At 46.2% G+C, this 16458-nt stretch overlaps 1 protein-coding gene across 14 annotated transcripts in view; it reads left to right on the top strand.

The window, feature by feature from the left end:
- The window catches only part of NTRK3 (neurotrophic receptor tyrosine kinase 3), a 397164-nt gene that overhangs the window by 269813 nt on the left and 110893 nt on the right, over positions 1–16458 (top strand). For 4 of the 14 annotated variants that reach the window (XM_063698812.1, XM_063698811.1, XM_055362910.2 and 1 more), the window contains 2 exons: positions 5914–6048; positions 7828–9928. The exons of 9 other annotated variants lie outside the window; for them this stretch is intronic. In XM_063698812.1, coding sequence (XP_063554882.1) covers positions 5914–6048; positions 7828–7946 — 254 coding nt within the window. In that variant the 3' untranslated portion in view covers positions 7947–9928. Of the gene's footprint in view, positions 1–5913; positions 6049–7827; positions 9929–16458 lie in introns of those variants that run through there. One more of the 14 variants, XM_031002357.3, reaches the window with a different exon arrangement.

The following is a 16458-nucleotide window of genomic DNA, read 5'->3' as shown; positions in this document are numbered from 1 at the left end:
TTTAGTGATTATAGAAATATGAGTTGGTAATACTTTGGGTAAACATTTAGCAATAGAATTATGTTAAGGATTCAATTACACTAAATTTAGGGATCTCCTCCAAAGATGTGCTTCTCAAATGTTTTTGTGCATAGAAATCACCTGAGGAGCTTATTAAACCACAGATGTTGATTCAGCGGGGTCTGAGCATCTTCATTTTTACCCAACTCCCAGCTGATGCTGATGCTGCTCGTCCACTTGCCTGCACTTTGAGTAAAAAAGCTCTAGAGTAGAGGTCAGCAAACTATCACTCATTGGCCAAGGGCCAAATCTGGCTCTTGCCTATTTTTACAAATGAAATTTTACTGGAACGCGCTTATTTGTTTATGTGTTGTCTGTGGCTGCCTTCAGACTATACTGGCAGAGTTTAGTGGTAGCAGCAGAGACTGCATGGTTTGCAAAGCCTAAAATATTTTCTATCTGGTCCTTTATAGGATAAGTTTGCCAACTACTGCTCTGGAGAAATTCTCCCACATGTGCATACAGATATGTGTGTAATAATATTGATTGCAACTTTTTTTGGAATAATGAAAAAATAGAAACAAGTGTCGGCAGAATAGGCAAATAATTTGTAGCATATTCACATAATGGACTTTGTTAGCTAAAATTAATGAATGGGAGCTACATGTATCAACATGGATAAATCTAGAAAATACCCACTTTTTAAAAGCTTAAACTTACACAGAACAAAACTATAATTTGGTTATGGATATATGCATATGCAGCAAAATTATTTCAAGATTCCTGAAAAGGATAATCAGCTATTTCAGAGCAGTGATTACTTCTGGTGATGGGGTAGAGGAGAAACAGGGTTATATGTGAACTCACATGGGTTCTCAGCCATTGCAGTAATGGATTATTTGTTTAGAAATTTGAGAAGAAGATATCAAAATATTATAAATTGTTAATGCTGGAGGTAGGCGCAGAGTTTCTACACTTTTCTGATATTTTAGATATTTCAAACATTTGAAAAGAGTCAAAAGACTCAGGAAAAAATATACTGAATACAAAGACAGATATTTTGAAGTGCAATGAAGGCAATGAAGATAGATTATTAATACCCGAGATTCTCTCTACTCTCAGTTAAGCAAGAAAAGAAGATGCTCAGCTATTACAAATTGTTCCTTATATAGTGAATTCTGAGAATGGTAAAGAAATTTTTTTTCCATATGACTAATATTGCTCCATGGCTTATGAAGTATTATGATTCTAAGAGGTCACTTCACCCATGTTATGGAGTGGAAGGATTTTCACTTTCTCTGGGGACTAACATTTCACTCCTTTAAGCCAAGATCAGCTTATCATTGGAATAGTCTTAGTGATGCCAAGTGGTGGGTGGCCCCCCAGCACACCTCCCCCCTTTTTTTGAGTTAGAGCCTTGAAATACTCATCAGGGACAAGCCGTGAGAGCCTTCAAGATCCCTTCAGGAATGAGCCTTTTGCTTTTGTCTGAGAATCTCAGTGGTCCATGCCCCTTTATCTCAGCCAGGCATGGATGTCCTCCGCCTGTGACTTCCTGTGGGCACGACGCCATGAGCTAAATTGTAGTCGGGGTACATTCAGCCTCAGCCCCCTCCCTCTGAGCATCTGCACACAGCTGGAACCAGACTTGGCAACCGTGGCATGCGGGCCAGGACAATCTCATCACTCATTTTCCCAGCAGCATTGAGGTGACTTTATAGGAAGAGGCGGCCCATACTGAAGTTGGGGGTCTCAGTTCAATACTCTTAGCTACACAGTATACAACAGGGACATTTTGGTTCTAAGTACCTTTCAATATTGTATAGAACCCTTTGAAATGTGTTTGTTATTATAGGGATGTAGGAACACTTTGGGTCCAGTTATTCCCCCATGAAATGTACAGCTATATTAAAAAGTCCTGCTTGTTGGCATTCAACAACCTTTTGTCGTGTGCCTTATACATGTCAGGCAATGCGGAAGACACAGCCAGTGGATGACATGAATGCCACCTTCTCTCCCAGCAGTAGCTTTTTCCAGCATTATGCTTCAGCATGGTGTCTTGTTGGGAACCTGATTTCTGACCATGCTTGCTTCCCTTACTCACATAGTTCAGTTTCTGAGCTGTCTCCCCCTTCTGAGATAGGTTTGTCCTTCTGCTGTAGGTTTCCAGCCACTTCTTTATCATTGTTAGCCATGACCAGAGGGAGCATAAGTCTGGTATTTTAGGGGCATTCAACAAGGCTTGCAGAGATGGGATTTCCTGGTCTTAATGCACAGCCTATAACCTAGTACAATAAACATAATGTTTATTGTACAGTTTGAATCTCAAATGCAAAGACAAGCCATGTAGGTACTGTAAATAAGTGCAGGGGTGGAGGATAATAGGAATTGGTGGAGAATATGGCAAGCTGGAGAACACACACTCACACACCTCGTATAAACTGAGTGGCTACCGCAGTGGGTTATCACTGTGCAGTAATTCTGGCCCAGGGTTGCCAGAACTCTCGGACTTTCAAGGGAAGCTAGAAATGGGGATATTTTAAATGTGAGATCTTCCAAGTTTTAAATGCTGGCAACTAAGCAACAAATTTTTAAAAAGACCATTTGTGTTAAAAAATAAAATAAAATAAGGCACATCGTAGGGCCATATACGGCCTGTGGGTTAGGTTTGCAATCTCAGAATAATAAAAGAAATAACCTGAAAGTTTAAAGCAGCATAGTCTGTGGCCAGCAAGCCTAGGCATTTGGGGCTCACTCACCTTGGCCAGTGCCGCCATCCTTTTATTGAATCCGATGGCATGAGAAGAAAGAACTTAGACTCAAAAAAGCAATAACTACACCCAAGGAAAAGATACAGAACAAATCAATCATAACCATAGCCCAGGCACCATTAGAATGCTTTGATGATCACCTTCCCACAACCTTAGAAGGACCACCATACAGGCAAGAAAAGAAGCAAGAGACATGTGTCTGTGAGGAATCCTTTCTTCACCAAGACTCACTTGTTTCTGTCCGTGCTTGTTTACACAGTGGCCTGGGGTGGGTGCTCAGGAAAGAGTTCCACTGGGTACCATGCTTGGCTTACCAAGGGTATTCTCAGATATTCCACAACCCTTGGTTAGGGTATGACTATATTTTAATTATCCATCTCTCCATACTCATTACTACCTCACGTTCATGTGGTCATTTTTCATCCTCTCTAGGCTGAACTCCCTGAAACATCATCAAAATGAAGGAGTCCGTGACCAGACAGAGTTTGGGGTTCCTTATCTGGAAGGTCCCGGTGCATGCAAAGTGTCATTGTGAGGGTGGGGGTGAAGCCACCAGGGATAGAATTAAACCAGGGTTGGCCAGAGGAGGGAATGACAGGGTATGGTGCTGCTTACCTTCCTAACTAAGGAAGCTGTTAATGAGGTAAGAAAGCCCTGCCCTCTGTTTAGAGCTTGTTGAAGTGGCCCGAGTGAGAGCCTTGTTCCCCCCAGAGAATGTCCTTACCATCACTATCTTGACCTCCATTTCACCCCCTTCCTGGATATTGGTTTTCCACAAATGAGATCCGTATTGCAAAGTGGTTAGTTGCAAGGACTTTGGAGGTATGAAGAGCTGGATTCAAATTTAGACTTTGCCACAAAGTGAACTTGGGGCTGTTTTTCCATATTATAAAGGCACAGTTTTCTCCCTTGTAAAGTGGAGTTAATACTATCCACCTTTTGGGGTTGTTGAGGTATAAAGAACTAACTGTAGGTGATACCTGTCACTGGCACTCCCTTATATAGATCTATGGATTCCAGGGCTATCAGCAACATGTCTGATGGTAGGATTGGCATAGTTGGGTATTGCTCGGGGCTCCCTGCTCCATTCCATGCCTACCTGCAATGGGGTTGAAAAACATCTCACCTCTTCTTACCTCTTGGGGGAAAGGTGGGAAGGTTGTGGAAAGTGTGGCACCCTGACTGGGGTGGGATGCCCTTCCCACTGCATTGCCTTCTGGCTCCCTGTTAGTCTACCACCCAGGGCCCCAGCGCCAGCACTCCTGTGTATTTCAGCCCATGCTAGGGTACAAAATGCTTTTTTCCACAGCCAGTGATATGTCAGTGCTAAGGGTTACTGTGACGTAGCAACTTGAAGATGATGAATGAATACATTTGAAGAGGGGATGTTTGAAAATAATTCTATAGAACTCCATTTGGTATTGGGACTATTGTCTAAACCATAACCTAAACTACTTTATGCAGTTAGGTAATAGTCTCATCTCAGATAACAAAAGGAAGAAGCAGAGACAGAAGGAGAAGGAGACGTCTGTGAGAATCCACAGTCAGGTGGAAAGAGTGTAGGCAGAAGATGCAGGGAATACCTTCTCCCTGGAAGGTGCTGGGCTGGTAGCTCCAGAATCCCAAGGCCAGAGCACAGGGGTGAAACCCCAGCAAGGGAGAGAGAATTAGAATCTGCAAGAATCTCAGAAAAACAGGTTTGAATGTCTTTTTATGTGGCAAAACCATGGGAACTGACCTTTCCTTGCTGCAGTCAATATAAAGGACTTGCCTTTAGAGATTTAACCAGCTCTTGACTCAGTAGGATTGGCTCCAAAACCTCTCATCCAATCGTATGGGTGCTCAGTGCCCCTTCTCCCCTAAGCTCCATTTACAATGTCCCTCCCTTTCCCAAAAAGATCCCAGAGCCTCTGGCTTGCTTCTCAGGGAAAGTATTCTTAGAAGATCCCTGAAGACCCAGCTCTGTTCTGAATTACAGAGAGCCTACAGGTACCTTTGTGCTGAATGTTTTGGGGAAAGCTGTTGACAGACAGAGGAAAAGGTCAGATGTAGCGGGGTCTGTGGGTCCCTGGTGGGTAAGGCCTTCTTTGGAAATGCCTTTGATTTGCCCCTTTCAGCCTTTTCTTCATCCATTTACCCCTTTACCAGTGTCCACTGTGGTTCTGGGCTCCCCTGCTCTTCCCCCAGTAAATGCCTTTTGCTTTCTGCTCAGGGGTTGTTCTGAGACAGAGGGAGAGGAATGGAGGATTTTGGAGCAGTGCCTCTTATGCTATCAGGCTTCAGCTTTTAGAATCTTGGAAAGACTCCACCTGGGAAAGAGTTCCAGAGAAAACAAACTTCAGATCCCGGCTCATATGGGAAAGGGCTCGTGTTCACGAAGGCAGCTTCGGGGACCTTGGCAGAGACTTAGGCGGGCTTGGCCCTGGTCTTTAATGGATCCGACACGGATCTTTCCAGGGCCCACAAATGCTGCATGGTCTCCAAAGGAGATTTCATCCTCAGAAGCTACGATGATATTTCTTTATAGAAGTTGTAGTCTTCAGGTCTTCAGTGAGCTAACAGCTTTTGTTTTTCCAATGGTTTATGCCCTAACAATGGCAAGGAAGATTTTAAGGAACCAAACACCACCACCTCCTCTCATCTCCTCATCATCCCCACCTTGTCACATTGCTTTCCTCTTGAAAATTAGCTGAATTTTTTGATGGGATATTAGAAGCCAGAAAGAGGGTCTTGGGTCCAGGATTATCTCCCAAGTCAGAAGAAACATCCGTCCAGGCCCAGGAATGACACTCTGAATGGCAATGATGGGCACAATTTTGAGACATTCTGGTCCAAGAAGGAAAATGGGGGGCAAATATGTTAGGAAAAGTGCAGGACAGAATTCATGGTGATGGTGAATCTTTCTTCTCTGACTCTAACTTGTGCCATTTCTATAATGCCAGGGTGAGATTCTTAGGATCTAGATTTTAGGTGTAAAATAAACCAGCTGCCACTACAGGCACAGCAGAGTGGGTACAGGAGCTGAGAACACCTGGATTTCTGTTTCTGGCATTGTGCACTTAAGAAAAATACTTTCCCATGTTTTTTGCACTTGGGGTTTAATACTGACCATTAATTCCCCCATGTCTGCCTCTTCTGCCAGGGGTCTTTTCAAACATAGACAATCATGGGATATTAAACTTGAAGGACAATAGAGATCATCTAGTCCCATCAACTCACTATATATATGAGGAACCTGAGGTCCAGAGTGGGGAAGTGTCTTACCCAAGGTCACATGGTGAGTTACCTCCTTTGACGTCTTTGTATGCAGTAAAGATCCCTCCCCTAACCAATTTTGGTTCTTAAGACCTTAAGACTCATCAAGCCTCCATATATTTCGTGGACTGAGGTATGACTATGTGCCCAGCACGGGATTTGGTACTAAAAAAATCCCTTAAGTTAAAGGAGTGTCTTCCAGGGGAGGAAGCTTCATAGGGCCTAGGTAAGGGCTATGGGAGAAGCAGGAGAGGACCATGGCCTGGAAAGAGACAGTGGTGTCACAAACTTTCTCAGCAGGATACCCAGACCAATGGCCTTCCTTCCCTTTTCCTTCATACCCCAGATAACCTTTATCTGTGGTCAGGGCAGGGATGCTGTCTCAGAAACGTCTCACCTTGAAACAGCCTCCCTCCAAACATGATGTCATAGGCAAGGAAGGTTTCCTCTATCTTCACAAATCTGACCCCACCTCCTTCAGAGGAAGGGGTCCCAGCACCCCAAATGACTCAATACTGTTTTGTCCATAGCATGTCCTGGGCAGGAGGACAGGAAAGTCTCAATGCAATCAAATTTTGTTTCAAGTTTTTCCCATCATATTCCCAATGTCCAGAGGCCCCTTATGACCTCTACATTCCTGAGCATAGCTTCCATAAAAAGGTAGGCTTACTCTGTGCACATATTCACACACACATACACATTCAAACACACACATATGTGTACACCTACATATATTCGCACATACACACATGCAAACACACACATGGAAACACACACATACACACATCCACATGAAAACACACAGGCGTACACATGCAAACACACACAAACACATACAGAAGCACACAAACACACAAATACACATGCAAACACACATGCAAACAGATACACGCATGGAAACACATGTACACATGCAAACACACACACATGCAAATGCACACACACACTCTTTACAGACACTTTTTAAATCTGTAGTTGATTGAGAAACATCTTTCTGGAGATTTTATTAGGAACTCCCACTTTTCAGGACATCCTAACTCAGTCCATGGCTGTATGGCCGGAAAGGAAATGAGTTGTCATGGAAGTCCTCCTTGCTCGAGGCAGCATGTGCCCTCGGGGCCACCAGTGTTACTCCTCCAGGGTATTTTCCTCCCCTGTAAGATTTGGAAAGATGGCAAGGCTCAGAGATCAGCCGTTACTCTCTAAACCTTCCACAGACCTGTGGTGTGAGGCGAAAAGGTCAATGAGAAAGAGCTTGTAGGCTTGGGAATATAGCACCCCCACCTCCTGGTGTGGTCAGAAGTGGTCTGTGTAATTTTAGCTCCTAGAATTAGAAATGCCCCTCTGGTATCCTTAAAGAGCATCAGTTCTGGGAAAGCATAGCCTTCTCCTCCCATCCCTTAGCCCCTAAGTGACCCTACAGTTCATACCCCTTCTCCGACACACCCCTCAGCTCATCATCAGGGGCTCCTCCTTTCAGAAAGATGCTTATAGACTGAGACCCACTTAGATGAGACCTCTCCTCCTCTTCCATGACAATCCAAGGCCAAGCCCCCAAGGGTTTTGCTCCCTTCCCTTCCTCAGTTCAGTGGAGACTGCAGCAAAATGGAGTGTTTCCAGTTTCTCTGACCATGCAGGGTTTTAAGTTAATCCCCTCCTCCTATCCTTCCCTTTTGCTGACAGTTCTTCCCCTTTCAAGCTCCCTCTCTATTTCCCCTCCTAGTTTTGATCTTCTTTGGGGGTTTTGGTTTTTACTTTATTTTGCTTTTTTCTGTTTTTTTTTTCTTTTTGTTTTTTATAGGTTTCAGAGAAATTATGTTGAATCCAATAAGCCTTCCCGGACATTCCAAGCCTCTTAACCATGGCATCTATGTTGAGGATGTCAATGTTTATTTCAGCAAAGGACGTCATGGCTTTTAAAAACTCCTTTTAAGCCTCCTTGTTTTGATGTCACCTTGGTAGGCTGGGCCTTCTGAGAGGTTGGAAGCTCTAGGCGTTGTTCTCTTTGGATCCAGGGATGCTAAGTAGAAACTGCATGAGCCACCAGTGCCCCGACACCCTTTAACACCACCAGATGGGTGTTTTCCCCCATCCACCACTGGCAGGGTTGCCCCTTCCCTCCAATCATCACTGTGCTCCTTTTTTCCCGGCCTACGAGGCAGCTCCTGCCGCTATCTTTAGAGCCAATAAAGAGAATTAAAAACCTGTGCACCAGGAGCATCTTTTAAATACACTAGCCTTTCTCTTGCTTTACAAAAACAACCTAACCATCACAAGAAAGCCTGATGAAGTCCAGCCGTGCTCCAGCCTCACTTTCCCTGCTTGGAAGCGTGGGGTCTCCCTGGCTCTCCCAGGATACCATGCTGTCCTCTTAGTGACCTCGTCGCCCTGCAACCTCCAGTGGGGAAGAGTCACAGAGAGCACCTAAGCAGAGGTGGAGACGGCGCGGTAAGAGGAGGGGGAGCCAGGCTCAAGTATTGGCACCAAGTTAGGTCTCAGAGGAAAGAATGGAAACCAATCACTTTACATTTTTATTTTTATTTTCGGTGGAAAAAATCATCCTTTTTTGGGACATACTTGCCCCCTACTTCCTCTTCTCTCTGGAACGGCTCACAATGAGTGTGATATTAGAAAACTCCTTGCAGAGGAGAGTTTCTCCAGGCTCTTCCTGGGCCCTTAGATCTGCAGTTCCGACAAGCTTTGGCTGCAGGAGGTTTTACCCATGAACTGGCCATCCTACTAGGACCACAAGGGACCAAGGGAATCAGGGACAAAGGCCCTTCCTGCCAGCCCATGATCCCGGGATTGGCTCTCTTCCCCTACTTCCACTTATTCTTGACTCTGAGAACTTTTGGAACCCAATGGAATCAGCATTTCAAGGTCAAGATGAACTGAAGGGGAAGAGAAGTAAAACTTGGCCTCCTCCAGCCCCTCTCATGGCACCAATGGAAGTGTCCTCCTGTTCTCTGGTCAATATGTGTGTTTACTTTGCTTGCTTTGACTCATGCCTTACTCCATGGCCACCCTCTCCCAAAGAGGGGGCTCGCTTCCCCCATTTTCAACTTGATCCACTGAGGAGAGGGAAGGGGGTGACTTTCCCTTCTTCAGTAGGAAAGGCACATTTGTAGGGCCTGAAACTCTCCCGTATTTGCTGACTCATTGGTGGAGTAGACTTATGGCTCCCAGCTCCACTGGCCCATGGGGCCTCCATTGTGTGAAGTCAGCATAGGCTGCCCACCTAATGGTGGAGAGCGTGAAACTGGGAGCATCCTGTGGGGGGCTTGTGGGGGAAAAAGGTGGTTGTTTTAACCCACCATTGTTTTGGGGTGGTGTTGCACACTAGTAGAGAATAGAGTCTATGCCTTTGGCAAATTTAACTGGGAGTTTGGATTCCCACTTAAGGGTTTTACTTCTTGGGTCCTGTGGATGGTGGTTCTTCGTGTCAGGATCCCAGCCTGATTCTGCAAATGCCTCCATGGGGTTTAAAAACAGGAGGCTTTCCAAGTTCTTGCCCAGTATCTGGGGCAGCCTCCAGAGTATCACCTGGGAGTTCAGGTTCTCTCCAGGGCTCCAGGTGTGTGTTTATCTCGCCCCCTCCAGCTCTCCTCATCCTGCTCCCCATTGCTCCATGTCAGGCTGTTCCCCATTATGCCCTGCTGATTCTTTGGGTCCAGGGCCTCCTCCCAAGTGTGGCTTTAAGGAGTAAGCTTGAGGATGATGTTTTTTAATTATTGTAAATCATTACCTCATTTCCAGCCTGCCAGGCTCCATCCATCCCAGCATCTTTTATTCTGCCATTTTCCTCACCTTGTGCTATGACAATGGGGCGTTGTGTTTCCACAGAGACTTATAGGAGTGTTCAGTGTATAGTTTCTTAATAAACACTTTATTTTCTAATGAAATGACTGAATCAGACCTCTTATTTGGAAATTTTGCAAAAACATTCAAAATACAGAAATTCCAGGTTACCTGCATTTTTTCCTGTTTTCCTGTTACTCTTTTAAAGAAGTTTCTTAGTTAAGTTCTTTGTTTACAAAGGTGTTCACAATCTGTTCCATTGGTTGCTTTCATTGAGAGTCTTCCAGATAGCTTAGGCTCATACAGTAAAGTGCTTTTTCATCGTATTGAGAAAGAATTAGAGGCTCAGAGAGGTTGAATGGTTCACCCAGGGTCACACAGTATGAGAGGTGAAAGCAAGATTCAAACCTGACTTCTACAGACACTACTCAGGCCACTGAGACCCTCACTCCTTTGGTAGCTGGGGAATGTTCTGTTGTCTGAGCAGCCAAGGCTCACAGAAATCTTCTCTTGAGAGCTGATATATGGGGGTCTGAGAGTGGGGTTGGGGATCCTTTATCTTTGGTGCACCAGCAAAGCCAGTGGGGCTGTCCCTAGGATGGAGTGGTTTTGTATGTTCCCTGTGGATGTTGGGAAAGTGACCTTGCCCAAGGAAAGATGGGGCTTTGGGCGTACAGGTCAACACACTTGTCATTCAGAGACACACTCCCTTTCATGCACACACTCAGGTGAGCCACACTCTCATGGCAAGTTTCATGTGGGCTGCCAGGAGGGAGAGGCTGAAGAGTAAAATGCTTAGATGAACTGGCACATCTGTGCACCCTTGGACCCTGGCACTGACACAGCTGGAAGAGTTGAAATGCTACCTGTAACTTGCCCTCTTCCTTTCAGGAGGAGAGGACACCGTGAGGCCCTGTATGCAGGAGAGATGGAGCAAGAGTGGGGAATGCGGGCCGGGAAAAGGCTCCTGGGTGGATCCGAATGCTTCACTGGGCCCCAGTAATCCTTGATGGAGCTCAGCCATTGAGGAAGTAGAGATGAGACAAGTAAAGTAATGTGGAAGAGCTCATGTTCCAGTCTGACAGGAAGTTGATCAGGCTAGGTTGGTGCTTTTCTATATACCCTCAGTTGCTTTATCTTCTATTTAAGTCTAGTTTGGTTTGAGACCCCCTTATGCCAAATGGAAGCTCCTGCTCTCTAGAGTGGCCTGGGTGAGGGGTAGACCAAGCTCTGCGTTCATCTCTTCTTAAGGGTTCCAAGGAGAAAGAGTTGGAACAGGGATGCCTGAAGGGTTGAGGCTGTCCTGGGGACCATGAGGAGATGCACTGGTTCAAGGGAGAACTTTCATTTTTAATATAGGAGAGATTTGAGCTTTCTTTTGTTCTGATGCTTGGAGCCTATCAGTATATGGGAGAAGAGATAATAGATAAAAATGGCCCCTGAGAATATGGGAAGGAAAAGTATCCACAGCTCAGGAGGAGGGGATAGCATTGGCCTCATGGAGGGAGTGCTCTTCCCATAGAGCAGGAGGCAAAAAGAGGAAAGGATGTGCAATGTCTTTTCAAGGTGATAGGGCAAGGAAGTGAGGGAGTTCTTGTCTGGTGGCTTCCATTTTGCCTATAAAGAATGAGGTAAGGCCTTGTGCTGCTAGTGAGAAGACCCAAGGAGAGTTGGAACATCTCAATTGACAGGGGGAAGAGACTATGGACGACTATGGGGATCTATGGAAAGGTTGCTGGGTGGAATGAGGAACCAGCTGCGATTGGAGTCTAGGCCTCCATTTTCCATGTTTTACTGATAGGTGTTGAAGTCTCATGGCATTTACCCCAGGGTTGGTGCCTCTAGGGAAGTCAGAGCTGGTATAGGGCAGATGCGGAGAGCTGAACTCAGCCCAGAAAGATGCCAGTTTGGACTGGCCTCAGCTTAGGGTGGCTCAGGGAACCAGCCAGTCCTGCAGCTCCCTGACCTCCTGCATTCGAATGTCACCAACAGAATTTCACAGTAGCTTTGTCAGACCTTAAGCTTACATTTTGATCCTGCGGGATTTTGCTGCACAGATTGACAGCTGACTCAGTTCACGAACCCAGGGTGCTTGCCAGGCGCTCCCTGGATCTTCATTCTAGAGACTTGGTTGACAGGTGCTGGTTCTGAAGCTCAGAGAATGAGAAACTCAACTGTACCAATAAGATCTTGTAGAACAAGGTGAAATTCGATCTAATACATTCCAGGGACATGCCCTGGAGAGGCTGGACTTTTTTACTAGCATTACATGACGAGGTCCTGGAACTGGTTGCCAACCTTCCAAGAATGGGTTTACTGTGGGGCATTAATAGTAATAATTCTATGTATCTTATGAAGCATTTACTCAGAACCAGTCAGATTTTACCCACAAGGAAGCTGAAGCTCAGAAAGACTGAATAACTAGCTCAGGTTTCCACAGCTTGAAACTGGCAGAACCAGGACTGACAGGGGGACTGCCTGACACCTCAAAATGCTTTTGGCCACTCTGCTGCCCCCTAAAGTAGCACATCTTCTGCTCCTGGAAGGCTATGATTGTGGAACACCACCTAGGTGCTCCCCCCCCCAACCCCACTCCACTCCTAAGACAGAGAAGTCTTTCAGGGGTCTTCAGTGATGAGCACCATCCCTGACTTCCTTCTGGAACTTTTGGGACAGGGTGATTTTAAAGACTAGAAAAGAACATCTGCAACGTTCTTTCCTCTCATTGTAGCATTTAGTGACTTGGGGGTGTATGAAAGCATGGTTGGGCTTAGATCTGAGATTAATCACATGTCTTACAGTTGGTGAGATTCCCAAGCAATGATGGCCTTTTTGATATTGGGGAGGACTTGTTGGATGAGACCAACCTGATCCTTAGGATAGCAGTTAGGCTGCCCAGGTCTGGGCAAGGGTGAGAAGCTTCAGATAGGAAGGTGGTAGAAGAAAGGATGAGACCAACCTGATCCTTAGGATATCAGGTTAGGCTGCCCAGGTCTGGGCAAGGGTGAGCAGCTTCAGACAGGAAGGTAGTAGAAGAAAGGGCCTTGTCTGACTACCCACTGTCACTTAACCTTTCTTCAACGCACCTCAAAGACCTCCTGATATGTCCAAGCTCAGCCATGCAATGCTCACCCTAAAAAAGACCAAACACGAATCAGGCTCGATTTGGAAGTCAAGAATCTGACCTCTAGCCACCTCTGTCTCTTCTTTTGTGTGGGAATCCCTTTCTGCAGCCAAGCTCCCAGCAGCCACATCCTCACCTCCACCTCCCCAGCCACAGGTGTGACCGCAGCACAGCACTGGGCTGTGACACATCCCCTGGCTCGTCCCAGTTCCCTCAGGTCAAGCCCAGGCATGAGCAAAGGATCAAGCATCTCAGATACAATGGTGAGGCAGCAAGGGAGGGTTGGATGCCGCGGGAAAGCTCAGGAGCGGGCAGATCAATGCAGGACGACTTCATTGTTGTGTAGCTTTCTGCACGGAGCCAGACATGGATTAGGCAAAGAGCCGGAGCCTTTGTTCCTTCAGGGTTTACTGACTCCTGTGCTCTGGCTAGACTCGCACATTGCTGCCAGCGTGACTCTGAAAGCAAGAGCAAAATGAAGGTGGCAGGGAGGGAGAGACAGGGAGGGGGAGAGGGGCGATGCTGGCTGCTTGGAGTCTTCTCTGTGAAGGGCCCAGGGAAAACTCTTAAGCATGACAGCGGAGACGGGAGGAAGGTGGAGAACAATGGGGAGTCTGGCTTCCATCTGGACTGTCCAGCACGGGCCTGGAGCTCTCCTCCTCCTCTCTCCCAGCTCTCCGCCACCCACCACATTGCCAATCTTTAATGCTGGCTGATGTGGGCGAAACTGCTTGCAGCCTCCAGATTCCTTGGATAGCTCTGGTTCTGCATTTTGCCTTTAGAAATCCTACTGTTACCACCCCCTATACTTCCCACCTCCCAAGAAAACCTCAGCCTAGATATGACAGTATATTTCCAGAGCTAAATAAGACTCCTTCTTCAACCCTACTTGAACCCAAAAGTGAGTTGAAGGAGACATGCTGGCAAGAGATAAGTCCCTTGTCTGCTTTTTTGGGTGGTTCTGAAATTCCATCAGGATTCTGAGGCCCTCTTGGGTAGGACTTTTGTTCCAATTTCTCCTACTCAGTGGATAAAACTTGCATAGAGTGATCCCAGTTTCCCTTGAAATTAAATCTTGATGAGGGAAGAGATTTCTGCACGGGTGATAAGGTCTAACACCCCTCTGCGTTTTTGCCCCTTTCATTTTGGCACATTTTCCTTCTATCACAAAATATCTGGGTGTTTGTGCCTGAGAGAGCTAGATCTTCTCTCCTCATTATGCTTGACTTCTGGGTGGGTGTGAATGCATTGCTCAAATGTTCTGTATGCTCCTGGGCCAGGATGGTGAGGAATGACAGAAACGAGGGGAACAAGGAAGATATCAGAGGCAAACCTTTGACTGGGGCATGCTCTGCTTTGAGAGAAGGGAACAAGAAAGACAGGAGCACTTCTGAGGAGCACAGATCCCACAGGGACGTAGAAGGTACTGATGGCTCAGATTTGGTATCAAAGGCCTCCAGCCCAGGTCTGTGTGGGTTGTATCTGGGAAGGAACTTGGAACTCTGGGGTAGAGGAAAATGGCAGGGTTGCAAGTTACCCAGAGAACTGAGCTGTAGAGAAATCTTAGCTGAGGGCTCTGGTAGGACTTTCAAACCAAGATACATGAGCCTTCCACATGGGACCAGATGGGCACCTGGCTTTCTCAGGATCATGGTATTTTCTCATGACCCTCTGCCAAAAGGATCCTCTCAAAGCCTCTCTTAAATAGATGAACCTGACTTTGATTTACCTATGGGTGGAGACTGGGGCCTTTGGCATAAGTCAAGAAGAATGGAGCTTGGCTTTTCTGAGAGCCAAAACCCTCGAGCAGTTCTCACTTCACACCCTAAGAGTAATGTCAAGTAATGTCTGAGTTCGGAGGGGTGGTCAAAATCCCCTGCTCAGCTATGGAGAGGGTTTGCAGAGCAAGGAGTGAGGCTGCCCGAAGGCCTCATTCCAGTGTGGCAGTCCCTGACTTTTGCCTTCTTCCAAGTTTGAGGGACAGAACATGTCACCTCAGAAAACACTACCAAACCTGGCTTTGGTAAGTAATGCTGGAAGCCTTTGTGGATTGCAGTGATGACCAGCTTGTCTTCATGGCTGTCTTTGCCTCAGTTTCTGCCACCTGTGTGCTGTTACCATGGCAGCTCAATGAAGCCTAACTCTGCCTTTGGAGACCTCACTGGAGCAAGTGGCTTGTTTCCCTGAAAAAGACACATTCTCCCCTCCCTTGCCCTCAAGTTCATTCTGCAGTGAGAAGGACAAGGACTTAGCCTTGGTAAAGGGGAAATTGACTTCACTGCTGTCTAATATGGCCTGGTGATACCTCTGTTTACAGAGTTCTGATAGACCACTTACTTTCTCACTCCAGAGCTCACACTACCTTCAGTCTGTTTGGGATCTCGTAATGTCGTTTAAAAATCACATTGTGGTATTCTTTGCTCTGCAAGGCTTGCAATAGCCTTTGGTCAAAAGTCATGAAATCCTGACCTTCAAAAATGCACTTCTCATAAAAAGAGAGGGTGTGGAGCTGTGGGGAGCACATGTGCTCTTCCAGGGATGGGGCAGGTCTACAGAGCCTGTGACATGGTCCTTAGCAGCTGCACAGGCCTAGGGAAATATTTACCTCTCACAGCTAGGTTCTTGAGCATGTTGGGAGCTCATGACATGGAGGGTTCTCTAGTTTTAAGCTGAAAGGGTTTAGCCTCTGTGACACAGGGGACCCCTGCACCTACAAAGGCTAATTTCCAGTCTTTCTCAGCACTGGGTCAGACAAGCAGTCTCCAAGCTCTGCCCTCTTGCTGCCAAAGTCAAGGCAAGGGTGACAGAAGGAACATTCCAGAGTACTGGCTAGATACTAACTAAATCTAGCCTATTAATTATATTCTGTCAGAACCTCTGGATGCTCTTGCTATTAATTCTGAAAGAAAATTCACATGGCAGAGAACATGAGAGTAAATCTCAAACAACTTCTGTCAAGACTGCTAGTTCCTCACAGCTCACCCTGGCCAGGAGGGCACAGCCAGGATCTGTGATGCTCTCTGGTTGCCCCCAACCGGCGACCATAGCTCCTCACTGAGGCCTTTTGCTTCAGAGGCAGCCAGATATAGAGCTGGCCAGGGAGAACTTGAGTCTGTTCCCTCCCACTGTCAGTGGGCAGCAGGGGAGGCACCACCAATATAGAACATATTCTGAGAATGTCCTTCTTGGGAGAATTTAAATTCTAAGTTCATGTTTAAATGACTCACAGAATCATTCAATCTTTATGGCTGTCAATTTGGCTTTTCTTGCTACCATAACAGGAGATTGCTGCACAGTACCTCTGATACCAAATGGCCAACGTAGTCGTTAAGAAGACCAGAATAACCCCACTGTGCATTTTCAGGATGGTGTCTTTGGCTATCTTAATAATTTTATTGGGTCAATCACTTGACCAACTGTTATCCTGCATAAATTGGTCTGTTTTCTGGGCAGAGCTTCAGGGCCTGCAATATGGTTCTCCCTTAATTTGAAATCCCCAACTTGCAGAAA

The sequence above is a fragment of the Gorilla gorilla genome, chromosome 16 (genome assembly GCF_029281585.2).
Source record: "Gorilla gorilla gorilla isolate KB3781 chromosome 16, NHGRI_mGorGor1-v2.1_pri, whole genome shotgun sequence".
NCBI lineage: Eukaryota > Metazoa > Chordata > Mammalia > Primates > Hominidae > Gorilla > Gorilla gorilla.
This window is presented reverse-complemented; position numbering and strand designations above follow the sequence as displayed.